The sequence below is a fragment of the Blennius ocellaris genome (genome assembly GCF_963422515.1).
Source record: "Blennius ocellaris genome assembly, chromosome: 17".
NCBI lineage: Eukaryota > Metazoa > Chordata > Actinopteri > Blenniiformes > Blenniidae > Blennius > Blennius ocellaris.
In genome coordinates, this window is record NC_137666.1 from 6,461,217 (window position 1) to 6,476,885 (window position 15,669).

Genomic DNA, 15,669 nt, shown 5'->3' on the forward strand with positions numbered 1-15,669 from the left:
TCTTGTTGCTTTTCGCTAATTGGCCAATGCATGAGAAACCCTTATTGCTCCAAAGATGAGACGGAAGACAAAAGGTAGTCAGAGCATTTTGCGATCAAGACCCATCAACTTTGAAACTCCCTGAAACTTTGAGCTGTTTTAGCCATTTAGTGCTTTTCGCTTGACCTTTCGATATTTGGAGACATGCTGGGATGTGAAAAATATCTTATTTGACAAACTGCTGAACCATTCTTTTATGTAAATGTCACATTTGTCAACTCAAAGTACACGGGAAGAGAAGCTTTAAAAGTTGGACAAAAATGTTATTTTAACATCACTTTAGTTGTAGCTAAAAGGAACCACTAATTATGGACTCAAAGGGTTTGCACACTCTTGGGTTACATCTTTAAAGTGTAAATATGGGTGATAAACTGGTGATAAATCTGCTCTTTGCTCAATCAGAGCTGGGATCGTCTCCAGCTCCAGTGACTCTGTACTCACTTTTAACGATTACATCTTTAAAAATAAAATGGCTTCCAATTATAAAATCTGTCATCATGAGGGGAGAGTGATGAATATGTGTGCCCAATTTGAATGCTTGTACCACAATTTTAAAGACTCTCCTAAAATAAGCAATGATCTGTCCCACTATCACAACAAACTTTTAAAGATGGTTTTATTAAATGGATTTACATTTCATTACATGTGTTTACATGTACAGGCTCAGCAGTGGCAAGGGGCAAACCTCGGAGCTCCAGATATCGGTAGTAAAACTGTGCACGTTGTCATATATTTTGTTGTACAGACCCGATAAGGCACTGTCTGAAATGTAACGTGGAGACGGCAGGACAAACTCAGTAAATCCCCTCAACATGACATACTCATCACTATCCTTGCGCTTAGTGGACAACTGTGCCTTTATAAAGACAACTGCATTACTGTGGCGGGATTTTAGTCGGAAGAATCTTATTAGTTGGTTTTTTTTTTATTATCCTCAAACCAGAAATCAAAATGGAGTGGTTCAGATGTGTCCTGCTGGAGGGAGTGTGGAACGGTCTCTCATATATTTCATATATTTTTGTCTTGCCCAAATTTAAAAGAATTCTGGAAGGAGGGAGAGGAACTAATATCAGAAACCCTGGAAATCTTCCAAAAGGTTTGAGTAAAGGAGACTCATACCTTCTGAGAAATGGAGTTAAAAAAAAGAAAAAGCAATAACCAAATGCTGGCTGCAGGGGGATCCAACCACCATGAAACTACTTAAAAGCGTCATAAACCAGAATCACAGGATGGAGATTTTGACTTTTACGCTACGACAACAAAAGGGAAAAGGAGAGGAACACTAGGAAAAATGAGACAGCCACAAAAATATGTGACTGTGAATATTAGACTGAATAATATAGCGTGGCCTGTGCATTGCGCCTGTCTTATAATTACGGTATTTTATTTAAAAATTGTAAATATCCTTTTACCTCAAATGTTTGTATATTCATGCATGATGTTCGAAAATATCCAAAAAACTAAAGTTGAAAAATAACAAACAAATAAAGTCAACTGCATTGCTCCTTGGACTACGGGAGCCTTCCCTACTCAATATTGTGGCATTTGGTCTGTAAATACTGACAATCAGAGTTGCACAATATATCTGATGTCTGCATTAATTTTTAAGTGCATTGAGTACAAAAATCGAAAATGTAATCGAAACTCGAATTTTTCTTAGAGATTCAAAAAATCTTTTTTCGGCCAAATTGCTCAGCTCTACCTGAATGTGATAGTTAAATTTTTTCGGTGTGACATACTGGATGTTTGCGTGGCATCCAGTAGGTGGAGGAACATTATGTTCACCTCGGATGTTCACCGCGGCCCCGGAGGCTGTGTTACCGCTCACGTCAGCGTCGCCTCTCTCCACTTCCCTTCTGAAGGCTGTGGTGTAGAATTGGAATGGCACACGGTCCCTCCCTCTGTCTATCGGTATGAGCAGACACAGACTGGGCATTAACCGGACTCCTCCAAAATCTGCGAGGGGGTAAAGCAGCGTCCCTCGTGAGCCTGCGGCACAGCTCACGCACTGCAAGCCACATGCTGGAAGACAGGCTACGCGGCTGATGGCTCCGCAAGCCACCGCATCGCAGGAAACACGAGCAGTGGTGCAGAAAGGCGCTGGTTAATTGGCAGTTTAAGTTTGAATGCACAGGCTCTAATTAGCCGAGGAGAACATGGTGCAACTTCCGAAGAGCAACACCATCCTGAAAACTCCGCCGACATTTTGCACTCTGCAGGGTGGTCAGTAGGTGTGCCGAGCGCCACATTTCCCACAACAGAAAATGCATTTGGCGTATTAGCATTTTTTGTGAATACACAGTGAATTAACGCAAGCTCTGAGACCACCAGCCTCAACAGACTCAAACTTCATGGTGTATGCACGCAAAAGTAAGACCCAATTACAGGGTTTTTTTTTGTTTGTTTCATTACTTGAATATGTATTCCTCATGTTTTCTTAATTCAACGGCTGCTGTCTGAGTGAGCATCGAAATGCTGTAAACAGAATTTGCACGCGCGGATGTTTGCGCACCAACACTGACATTGCGGGGGAAAAAGGGAGGACGAGCCCAGCGACGTGTCCTTTCCGGTCACTTGTCATGAAGGAGTACGGTACGAGCTCGCACTGTGACAATAATCGCCCACATGTGAATTTCCTCATGTGAAATAATTCCATTATTCATGCCACCGTTATATCGGGAAATGGGCCAAAGCAGAAGAGTCGAGCCTGCGTTTCATATTCAAAGAGAAAGCAATAGGACGGAAAGAGAGGTATGATCCAATATGACAAATAAAGAACTTCAAAGAAATGAGAAGACAACTGTAAAATGCATATTAAAGTCCTCCGCAGAGGTTGTGCGAAGAGGATAAAAATAAAAGTACTTTTTCAAGAAGATGCCTCCAAAATAATTGCAGTCTCGCAAATGAATTCAAAGCCTCATAACTGTGAGTCCGTGGGATGAGCAGAGAGGAGTTAACTGTACTTTCTGATGCGCTGCAACCACAAGAATTACCCAGCCTTCCACGTAACCAACCACATGCATCGGGTTGATTACTAACCACCATAGCGCCAAGTTGCGCTCGTGTGACTCACAAAAATAAAAAAAACAACGTATTGATTTATCGCACACCTGACGGCAAGAAAACGAGATGCTTTCTGTCAATAAAGCTCATTATTAGTTCATAAATAATTGTGTGGCTTTCAATACTGTAATTTAGAGTGGGAGCATGTACTGGTGCCGGCCAATAAAGCCTTTCTCAGACTGAAAACCTTTTTGCTGTGAATGTCAGAAGCCCACAGATTTAGAAGGCGGTGTGGTAATGAAACTTAGGGACTTAATGGTGCACGTCTTGACGGAAAGATTTAAATCAACACGTGTACTGGGCGTCAGCTCGGTTAAACTCGCATTTGAAAAATCACCGGCAAGTCAGGACAACAGGGGCTTTATCTAATCTCGCAACTGTGTCTTTGCTCATTTCTTTGTGTGTTTTGACTTTATCTTCCTTTCTTATCTCTCTCTCTCTCTCTCTCTCTCTCTCTCTCTCTCTCTCTCTCTCTCTCTCTCTCTCTCTCTCTCTCTCTCTCTCTCTCTCTCTCTCTTCTCTCTCTCTCTCTTTCTCACAGTGACTCATGCATCACCCTACAGCTCCTTTTTCGGCTGTCAGATTTTCTACAGTTTCACTGTGACTCTAATCCAATTCAGAACCAAATCCCAAAACGCTCAACCCTGTAGGCTGCCCTTCTCAATGACCCCCCTCCACCATTACCATTTACCCAGAACTCGGCGGGATCTTGTATGTTTTCCTTCTTGCCGGCGACACGGTTTGGCTCAGAGTCTTTCTAAAAATACGGTGCAGCTTGAGAAGAGTGAGGAGGCGGCGCACCAAGGTCAGCCTGGGTCATCCCGTCACTGCTGGGTAAAAAAAAAAAACAACAACAAAAAAAAACCCCTCAAAGTAGGGAATTGTATGAATGGTTGGTAACTCCAAAGCACTGCAGGCATGTTAATATGTTTTAAGTCACCAAATAATAATGATAGATGATGTTAATTATCACCGCCATCTTTCCCACCCTGGAGGTCCGTGCGCTGGGATTAGGAAATATCTGGTGATAAAGGAAGAAGTACTTTTTGAAGGTTACCAGGCATGGCATCTTCTTTGACAATCTCACTGAAATCAAGCCCTTGATTTTCCTGTTTGCTGAATTTTGTCAAGCTTTTTTTATCCAATAATTGTAATTCCATTATTGAATAATTGCTATTATTCACTTTTTTGTGGGTCAGTCACGTAATCAGACGCCAATAGTCGTCTAACAGCATTTTCTAAGTATTTTAATCATCTACAATATGATTACAACCTAGATTGCATAGCATTGTAGACTGGTGGCGTATTTGGAAGCACTCTCGCCTCATAATTCAGGAGTTTGCATGTTCTTCCTGTGTTTGTTTGGATTATCTCTATTATTCTGGTTTCATTGCTGGGATAACGTCCTGTGACTCTGGATTGGGTAAAAATGGATGGAAGGAACATAGTATTACTACTAATCTTCAGATTAATATACACTGGTGTCTGGTTGTCAACAACATGTCATTTGACGGTATCGTCCTGTCAAGTTTGATTGGTTTATTCATCAGTTCATGATGTTGCAACATCAAATTCAGCTCCATTTATCCAACACCTGCTAGTTTTCTCTGGAGACACAGATGATGAGCAGCTCTCCTTTAGAGTTTTGTTGCTGTTGTGTAATGAGTAGAGAATGTATTGGCAAAATTCTTATCGGGATTTCCAGCAATTCAATGTGAGCCACGTTGGCCTGCAGGAAAATTACCTTTTTTTTTTGGAAAAACCAGCCAGCAGGGTGAACGTTTAGAAGCGTAGAAGCTAAATAATGATCATAAAGGTGGTAATAGCTCCTCATGCTTTGTTATTTCAGATTAAGAATCAGTTTTGTAAAAGGCAAAAACGTAACTGAAGGTGACGTGGTCGCCTTGTACAAGTCTGTTAAATACCATCATTTTATATTTTCACATTTTTTTGAAGTAGCATTTATGAATTAGAACAAAAATACTGACCGCAATCTCGTTTTTTTTTTTTTTTGATCATACGAATGACTGCAAGTCTTGCAGATGAGAATGTCTCTCATTATCTTTCCTCCCACACGACATGAACACGATTAATATCGAGAGGAAGTGCAGAGTGGGGTGATAATTATCTGTGATCTCTTGACAGCGAGTGTCCCTCATTCATTGTTCTCAATTGTTACTATGAAAAATACTGGTGCAGCTTTAAAAGGTCATCAGTGTCATGAGTGCAAAACCCCTGTTGAAGGTGTTATTTTGTGTTCAGTAACTGTGAAATCAGTTTGCATTTGACTGATGAGTGTTGCTTTTACAATCCAACCACATTTCAGGAACCCCATAGCACTGTTTGAAATGTCTTGACTTTTTGGCTTCCGTTCCTTCCACCACCTGTCAATTCCAATCTGAACGGTATTTTGCTGGGAGACAAGGAACGTTTCATCAAAACAAGTGCATAAGTATCTGGAAGATTCTAACCGGGCGCTGCACAATTAAAAAACAAAAAACATTTCTTGTTTTCTCTGTTTTGATTTGCATGCACTTAACCTTTTTTTGACACTACTTCATACATGTCATACACTACAGCTATGTGACAGAGTTTGGTGCTTTTTATATGACAGACACAGAAGACTATGAAGCAAACCTCATTTCTACATTTAAAAACAAAACGACAAGCAACACAATAACTCAGTAAATCTCTGTCGGTGGTAATGGCTTTGCCAAAAATGTTCATAATCTACTAACTACTGTAACTGTTCCTTATGGGAAGAAATGTATCAACTTAATCAATGCTTTCAATGTTTACGACTGAGTGAGAAAGACTATACTTGAAGCACAGCTGGCTATTCTTACTGTCTTCTTCTTCTTACTGAGTGGCCAAAGGGGCAAGACACAATTATTGATTCTCTCATATTAATATTCTAACATTGTAGAGTTGGATGATTTATGTTGTAAGACCAGGTTTGCTAAACATACAAGCAAAACCAGTAGAAGACCCAGTCAGGGTGATATTACAAGATGTAAAGGTTGATTGAAATTAAGTAACTGAGGTCTCAGTTATTTTGGGGGGATCTGAGCTGCTGATGTAGTAGTGAGGACTCATTGGCAGTAGAATTTGTATCAAAGCAACACAGTGATGATGAAAATTGTCGCTTTTTAGAGACTGGACTGGAGTCTGCGTTATGTCATGGGTCTACAACTTGTAGCTCTGGAGCCACATGTGGCTCTTTGGCCCTGATCTGTGTTGGCTCCCTGACGCTTTCACAAAATTATAAATATTTTCATCTCATTTTCATTTGATCTACACACACAAAGTCATTTTTAGCAGGACTTTTAACTCCTGGCTAAAAAGGGCTTTTTTTTTTTTTGTTTTTTTTTTTTTAAGGTACAACTAAAATAGCTAAAATTGGGAAAAATTGCTGAAACCATAAGAAATGAAAAATTAAGTTGAAAAAACAGCTAAAATGACTACGATATCTGGGGGGGAAAGGCCGAAAAAGAAGGTCAAAAACCTCTAAAATAAGGTACAAAAATAGCTGAAAATGCATAAAATGGAAGATAATAGCTGCAGACCACTGCACATGGTGAAAAACATTTGTTTTAACTGGTTAGGGTTAAGATATATTGAATTTAATGTGATCTTTTCAATAATGTAACATTTACATTTAATTGAAGAAAAACATTTTGAGGCCAAAACATTACAGTCAAATGTTGTTACGTTGTCAATTCATTGGTCAGTCCCACTCTAGATCAAACTGGGCTGTATGTAGTCAAATGAGTTTGACACTCCTGTGGTAGACATTTGAGGGAAATTGGGAAATAAAAAAGCAGATCACTGTTTTGATCCACAAAATTATACTTAAAAAAGTTTTTTTTATATACTCAGCCTAACTAGACATCAGGTTTCTCATTTAACAGTTTTACTTGCAAGACCGTTTTGGTACTTTGAGTTCATAAATTAAATTATTTTCCCGCACACCTTATTTGTTCTGATTTAGGCATATTTTTTTATTCAGGTGTATTTTAATAATTGTATGAGATTTTCTTTTGTGCTGTCCACAATTGCTCAGAGAGCCTAGAGTACTATTGCATTCCCGACCATACCATCGGCCCTGATCAATTATCCATTCAGCCGTTTCTGCAAAGCTAGAAATATGTCTTCGGGGGAAATATGTGAATATGCAAAGAGTGAAAGCATTTGGAGGACAGTGGACTCACTGTGTCAGATATGGATTGGAACATCAAATGGGCGAATGATCCTCCGGAGAATCAAAGCCACATCATTTTTCAAGGTTATGCACCCGAACAAGTGCTGAAATCGTATTTTAATCCAGGGAGATGATTTACAGTCCTTGGGGAATCCTCATCCTTTCATCAGTGCTTGTATGATGAAATGTAGATTTGGACTCATGATGTGACAGTAAATGTAACAGGGGCTTTCCTTCAGAGAGTCTTTTAGACCTCCTAAATATGCTGAATTCTCTTCTAGCTCATTTCTAAAACTGGAGAAGGAACAGATAAGGGTGATCCAACATTTTCTTTTTTTTTTTGTTAAAATTAAAGAAGGTAGTTTACCATGGGCTTGTTCTGCTCTGAGCTTAAATAAGTTACGAGGCGGTGGTGTTTTTGTGTGCAACAGCAACTCTCTGAGCATTGCCGTGGTAAAGGCTGGCACACAACTCGAGCCCAGATCCCCCCCAACATACACACACACACACACACACACACACACACACACACACACACACACACACACACACACACACACACACACACACACACACACACACACACACACACACCACCGCAGCAGCAACAGACAACTGGACTGTAATTATTAAACGGAGAGACGAGGGGAGGAAGAGAGGCTGACGGGTGAAGGCAGACTGATAAATACACAAAGACAGAGGCAGGCTTGTGGACGGATAATAAGGTGGAGAGACACGGATAGTTACCAGAGCAGCAGATGGATGGGCAATGAGACAGGTGGACAAATAGCACGGCGGTCAGGATGACAGCTCAGAAACAGCTTAAACTGGGCTCCGCTCTACCTGTGAAACTCAATTTTCCCCCCCCCACAAATGCTTTCAATTTGGACATCGCCTCGACACGAAGGCTAAATGAATATGAAAAAAAATGTGACCCTCCTTACTCTGTTCCGTCCCCCCCTTTTTTTTTTCATTAATTTGATTGGCACACAACACAGAGTGGATGGGAGTAAGGGTTTGTAGTTGCTGTGGCAACGGCCTGCTCTTTGTTAAAGGCTACATTCCTGGCATCTGATGTGTCTGCGCTGCGATCGATAAAAACTCAGCCTGCAGGGACTGATGAACGGACCGGGGCTTCTGCCAGGCCAGGAGAGGACTGACGGAGAGAGGGAGGGATGACGAGAAGGGAGTCAGGCTGGGAGATGTGCGAACAGGAGAGGAGGACAGAGAGATAAAACCGGGGTGGAGAGGAGTGAAAGGGGAAGGATGGGGAGAGACGGAGATGCGAGTGGTGCGGCTGCCGAGCCGGGTGGAGTGGGGGGTGGAAGAGGAAACAGAGTGAGCCGCCTCCCCACTGCCTCATCTCGGCTATTTTCTGAATGTCACTCACTTCACTATCAAAGTAAGGTATGTGCCTGTCTGTGTGCTCATCATCTGCTTACCTTGGCAAGATTTTTGCTTTGTGGGTTTTGCCAGCATCTGGAAAAAAGCTTTTTTTTTCTTTGTAAGGTACCTTTCATTTTTCTCACATTTCTCCTTTTGCCTTTATGAGATCATGTTCAAATTTCCATTGCTCACAGATGTGTCTTACATTTTGCACACCTAATTGGCAAAGATCGCCATGAGCAGAATGCAAGATACTCCTGGTAATGAGGCAATTATGGTCAGTCTCTCCATCTCCAAAGCCATCTGTCAATTCAACAACCTGTGGCTGCTGCAAGGTTGTTTTTTTTTTGGGGGGGGGGGGTTTCTCCCCACTGAAAAGGTCTGCGCCTTTTTCTGAGACTCTCCACGACTCGGCTCTCAGAGATCATAATGTTTTGCCGTTGAACCGTGCATGTGTCTTGCATTTCCTCATTACTCTGTTGTTGTCTCTCTTTCCATCCACAAGCCCAGCCACGAACCCATGCAGTGGCTGGAAGTCACAGTGTGCTGGGTAGATGAAGTGTAATGTATGCCGTAGACACGTATTTTATATCACTTTAAATTTGTACAAACAAGGAGCAACTTTAATCTCATTCACATATGTTTTTGTGTTGTGATCAGAATGTGCTGCTATGCTGTGGAGATTTGCAACATGGAGTGTAGTCTAACGTCGGATTGATTCAACCACAGCTGTGCCGCTTTGGGAAAATAAGTGCAAGCAATATACAAACCATGAAGGAAAAGTCATGTGCAATAAAAAGAAGTGAATAGAAACCATAACATGGTGCTCCTAATGCTAATATCTTGTGTGATCAATGTAAAACGAAGCAGCGAGCCAGTGGAATGACTCACTATGTTGATTACTGATTAAGGAGCCTTATATATTTGTTTCCATTTATCCTCGAAGGGGTTGGACGTGCTGGCTAACACTGCTGCAAACTCTGTGGGTTTATTTATAGAAGCGGGGACAAGCTGCCATCATATCTCCGATTTAGTTTTTTATTTTCGTTGAACAGTTGCAACTTTGCCACCCCCTCTCACACACACACACATGCACATGATTGTCCTAGACTCACTGTAACAACAAATCCATGCAGGCTTTTAGCCTCACTGCACTCTAACGAGGGTCATTTCTCGCCACTGGCCCGAGATGTCTTCCATCCTCGTAAAATATCTTCAGTTAGCCTGCAACCTTTTGTGATAACACAGTGATGAGCGCAACCCCCCCCCCCCGCCTTTTTTTATCATGCAGCTGATATTTTATTATTATCATAAATAAATATTATTATTTTATTTTAGTTTAGTTTTGCTCCTGCTGTGAGTTTAATTCTATTATACTCACCTTGCCAAGAAAAAAGACTTCATTAAAGCGGCTGCTTGACAGTTGTAGATGTTCAGCGTAAAAGGCTGAAAATTGGGGAAGGGGGGTTAATACAATCGAGGAAGATGACAGGTACTTACAGATTAAGAATGCTTTGACTGATTCCTTGTTTTGTGTCTTGCAGGACTTGCTCGTTATGGTGCTCTGTATGGACAAGAAGCTGTGCCATGACAGAGGGCAACGTGGGTAAAAGAGACATGCGACACCCAGCCCAGCATCACTGCCACCTCTTACTGGGCGGGGCCCTGTTGCTTCTCCTGGCAAGCTCGGCTCTGAGCTGCCCCGCCCGATGCGAGTGCTCCGCCCAAACCAAGTCAGTTAGCTGCCACCGCAAGCGCCTACCCAGCATCCCTGAAGGCATTCCGATTGAGACACGTGCCCTGGACCTGAGCAAGAACAAGTTGCGAATCATCACGCCAGACAACTTTTCTTCATTCCAGCAGCTCGAGGACCTGGATCTCAGTGACAACCTCATCAGCGTGGTGGAGCCCGGATCATTCCGTTCCCAGCTCGCCCTGCGCTCCCTCAACTTCCGTAGCAACCTGCTCCAGCTGGTTCCAGCTGGTGTGCTGTCAGGCCTCACCAATCTCACCCGCCTGGATCTCAGTCACAACCGCTTGGTTGTTCTTCTGGATCATGCCTTCCAAGACCTGCGACGGCTGGCATCGCTGGAAGTGGGGGATAATGAACTGGTTTTTATCTCTCAGCGGGCCTTTACTGGATTACTTGGACTTCAAAGTCTGACCCTGGAACGTTCCAATCTGACGGTGATTCCCACTGATGCTTTGGCACATCTGCATAATTTGGTAGAACTGCGCATGCGCCACCTAAGCATTAGTTTGCTGAAGCCTTTCTCCTTTAAGAGGTTATCGCGTCTACGCCATGTAGAGATTGATTTCTGGCCCTGGTTGGACACTTTGCCTCCCCTCTCACTGCACGGGCTCAATCTCACTACATTGTTCATAACCAACACCAACCTGTCTGCCTTCCCCGGCTCAGCACTGCGAAACTTGCCCTACCTCACCCACCTCAACCTGTCCTACTGCCGCATTCAGCACATCCACCAGGGCGAGCTGGGTCAACTCCCATACCTACTGGAGCTCCGCCTCCAAGGAGCTCAGCTACTTTCTATAGAACCTTTTGCTTTTCTTGGCCTCAAGTCTTTGCAATTACTCGATGTGTCACAGAACCGCCTGGACTCCCTGGAGAGGGGAGTGTTTGCTTCCCCAGACAGCCTGCAGAGGCTTTGTCTGGGTGGAAACCCATTAGTGTGTGACTGCAGATTGCTTTGGCTGCTCAATAGCCACAAGCCCCCCGCCCTGCAGATTCTGGACATACAGCCTGAGTGCAGCGCACCCGAGAACCTCCTGGGGAAACCTCTCCGTGACCTCAGAGAACCTCTGGTCTCCAGGTATATGACCTGCACTAAGCCACGGATCGGACCCAACACGACACAGCTGCTGATGGCTGATGAGGGTCAGCCTGCCCGTCTCAGCTGCATGGCAGAGGGAGCGCCCCGGCCTTCTGTGGTCTGGATTACACCTCACAGACGCTATGTCACAGCCAAGAGCAGTGGTAGGGTGGAGGTTCAGCCAGATGGTACCCTGGAGATCAAGGCAGCAGAGCTGCATGACAGCGGGGTATATTTGTGCATTGCCAGTAACCCTGCTGGCAATGCAAGCCTGTCAGCCTCTTTAGCTGTGAAGAGCCTGGGCATTGGGGACAGATCTCACTATAGCAACAGGAGCTCAAACTACCTGACAGACTCCAACAGCACATGGGGCAATGGGACGGTACTGTACAACATGACAGTCCCCATTGACATGAAGACCATCATTATATCCACAGCCATGGGCTGCTTGTCTTTCCTCGGTGTAGTTGTGTTCTGTTTCCTGCTTCTGTTTGCCTGGAGCCGAGGTAAAGGACGCCATAAGAGCAACTTTGACATCGAGTACGTCCCCCGCAAATCCAATGGGGCTTCAGCGGAGGTAGCAGAATCAAGCGGCCCACGGCGGGTCAATATGAAAATGATTTGAACACCATGCAGAATGAGGAAGGCGACGTCAGCGCCGACAAACACAGTGCACACATATCAAGTGAAAAAAAAAAAAAAAAAGTCCTTTTTTCTATGACACAGTGGATTTGTGACAAACGAAAAGTGATGTACTATTATAGTGGGTGTCGATATGACAGTGATCTAGTGATAAAGTGGACATGTGAATATAAAATTGATATATGAAACCGTGTTTATATGACATAATGTTCTCATACAGTACACTTAATATAATACTATAACCAACATATCAATATGGGAGTGATATAGTGTTGCACTAGGCATGTGAGTCGTGGTGATGTGATGAGTAATGATGTTGTCGACTCACCGTGACATCAAGGTGACGGAGCCACTGGGAGAGACTGGTGACGTCTGTGTGGCAGTGGGGGGGCTATCATCACTGCAACGTGTCAGGACGAAATTGTCTAACACCCATCCTAGCTGCAGCGTGAAAGGTGTGTGCGAGAGTGCGTGCGTCGATGTGCGCATGTTGCATTTGTGCGTTCCTTTGTGCATGTGCACGCATTGCCTTTCCTGTTGGACAGAAAAATTAAAGTGAATGATGGGGTCCAAAGCATTTTTTTTTTCCCCAAGGCCTTTGTAATTGTTTGGTCATTTGCAACAAGATTAAAGTTGCTGTTGAGTGAAAAATAAAACAGAGGATAATCTATGTTTGTATGCAAAAATCACAATATATCAAAAAAAAATTAAATAGGTCAGTGTTCACCCTTGGAATGACTTCAATGTTAGATGAGGGATTTTTCTAAACTGGAGATAATGTAGTGAGAGTGTGAAGCTGGCGCTTTGTCCTCGCCATAGAATTCACTTCCCAGCAGAAATAAGTGGCTTTTTCCAGAGGAACAGCAGTGGTCAAGGGTGTTATTGTTGTGGAAAAGCTTCCAGCGATAGATACGGCATGTTAAACCCATTTTATAACATAATAAATCACCGGCAGCTTTTCCTGCCAGACAAATCCCCTGATATGATATAAAAGAGTCGGTGGCCAGACACAATGGCAAAGATTTACTGGCCGGTGCCCTCTTTGGGACGAGACAAAGTTGAGCTTCAGAGATTTATGAGTTGAATTCTACCCCTCTTTCCTATTGCATTTCTCTTTGATTGCACCACTTTGAGCTATTTTGTCCGATTCTTCGCCGGGTGAACCAAGAGGTTCTGGGTATTTAATAGATGGCAGTTTGAAAGTTGTAGTGGAATCTTGTATTATTTAGGGGATTTTGGGGAGGCGGGTGTAATTTTTGCCTATTTTTCATCTCTTGGGTTGAAAATGTTTTCAATGTTTAGGGGGGGAACTGTAAAACAATTAAGGGCAATTCTTTGTAATGCAGGGATGTGGGTGTTAACTTGTGTGATTCTGTTGTGATAAAAATGTTCAAGGTTGTATAATTGTTTTCATATGACAAATTTATGGGTATATTTTCAAAAGGAAATAAATCTTAATCATACCCCCAAAACTGGAGTTTTTGCGCTTGACATAATGCTGTAATACGGTGTAATCACTATGTCCTCAGTGTTTGTATTGGAGGGCTTCTGATCCCTCTGGACCTCCTGTGATTTCTATTTGAGACTTGATCCTGTGCACATACACACACACAGCCCCACAGAACTTTGTATGAAACACTTTACTTTCAATTACAGCACTTCCCATTTATTACCTAGATTATGGCAGCTCGCCATAGTCTCATTTGTCACAACACAGTTTCCTAATGAACCCAAAGTATTGCACTTCTCTTTGTTTTGTCCTCTTGCTTGGATAAATCATCCCTCACTCCCTTATTTAACTTTAAAATATACAGCCTGGGTTACATAAAGGTTGGAACAATGTCCAATATGTTATGTGTGACAAAAACAGGATCCGAAAAATTCTTATGTTCCCATAAATCTGCATTATATACACAATAGAACATGGATAAGGGGTCAGATTTCAATAGTGAGACCAGTTAAAATTTCAACAACACTTGTCAGAAAAGTCGGGATAAGTGCAACTAAAGACTACAGATGTAAGTGTAAAATATAGCAAAAAGAGAATTTTAGAAGTAGATTAGACTGACAATGGTGGAAGGGATATCAAGGTTCAGAATGACGTGCACCAAATGTTCCCTTTCAGACAATACCTAGCCTTCAATAAACGTTGAACCACAAACTGCTGCGGTGCTTCTCAGGTGGTGAATCTGGCAAAGATAAACTGATTTCGTCACTTCAGATATTTACAGGCAGCTGTTACAAGAGTGGATGGTACACAGTGATGAACAACAGGGCCTTTTGCTGGCTTTTATGGACTATATTGCTGCAATCAAATTAAAAATTGGCAAAATGAAAAGGTCTACTTTTAACATCTGATGTGTTGTCTGTGTTCAACTGTGAATAAAATATGGGTCCATGAGTATTTCAAATCTTTGTATCCTGTCATTTTAATATTCTGCATATAATCTTCAACCTTTTTGTAAGTGGGGTTGTATCTTTTGAGGGCGTCCCACTCACTGAAATATCACAAGGTCCTGTGATGAACACTGGATTTGATTTGACCTTTTTGATATATCACTTTCCTTGTCAAGTTAGTTTGAAACGAGTAGATAAATATTCATAGTCACAACATTCTGCGCCTTTGCAAAATGCCTGTGCTTTTAATGTTTTCACTGCAAAGACCAATGTTTAGATACAGTATGGTGACAACAATGCTCACAAAAAGAACATTGATTGGCCAAAAGTACGTTCCAACATACATAAAGGCATTGAGCTACAGTGGGCCTGAGTGGGCGACGCCTCTGCAGTCCCAGAGGAGCGGTTCGGAGATGGGAACAAACAAGGAGCTCCTGCAGTATTACCCTCCCTCCCAACTATCATGAGGTTTCTCATTATGTTCAAGTTAAAATAAAAACTGGCTTTAACACAAAGAAGTCCCCACTCATCATCCCTCTGCTAACTTTCTCTCCCCCCCCCCCCACACAGTTCACCTACAGTGCACATCTCTTGCTTTGGACCTAATTTGCTTACACAGCAGTGAAGTCACGACGGCGTAGATTCTTCTTTTCTTTCCGTTTTCGCAGTGAAGCTGCGAGAGGTTGCAACTTTTTGATCTGATTGCAGAACAGCCTTCCATGTGGTCCAAGGGGGAATTAGAAAAGTGCGACTCCAGGCAGCTTTCTGATGTTCAAGCTGATCAGAAAACATCCAAACTGGGCCGCGTGAAGATACACACACACACACACACACACACACACACACACACACACACACACACACACACACACACACACACACACACACACACACACACACACACACACACACACACACACACACATATGAGAATTGGGACAGTGTGAGCTGCAGCATGTATTTTGGCAAAATAGCCTGTAAGCCAGCAGAGCATGTCACATTATATGGCCTGGCACACAGTTAACGTGACCCAGGTGGCCTAATTACAATATTGACAGCAACCCAAGGCATACTATGTACTGTAAAAAACAAAAATTAACAATCAGATTA

At 42.7% G+C, this 15,669-nt stretch overlaps 1 protein-coding gene across 2 annotated transcripts in view; it reads left to right on the forward strand.

Moving 5' to 3' along the window:
* The window catches only part of lingo2b (leucine rich repeat and Ig domain containing 2b), a 47,147-nt gene extending 32,616 nt beyond the window's left edge, over nt 1-14,531 (forward strand). For both annotated transcript variants that reach the window (XM_080513357.1, XM_080513356.1), the window contains one exon: nt 10,234-14,531. In XM_080513357.1, the coding sequence (XP_080369483.1) occupies nt 10,277-12,145 (1,869 nt within the window). In that variant the 5' untranslated portion in view covers nt 10,234-10,276 and the 3' untranslated portion in view covers nt 12,146-14,531. The remainder of the gene's footprint in view (nt 1-10,233) is intronic.
* Nucleotides 14,532-15,669: the final 1,138 nt, after the last annotated feature.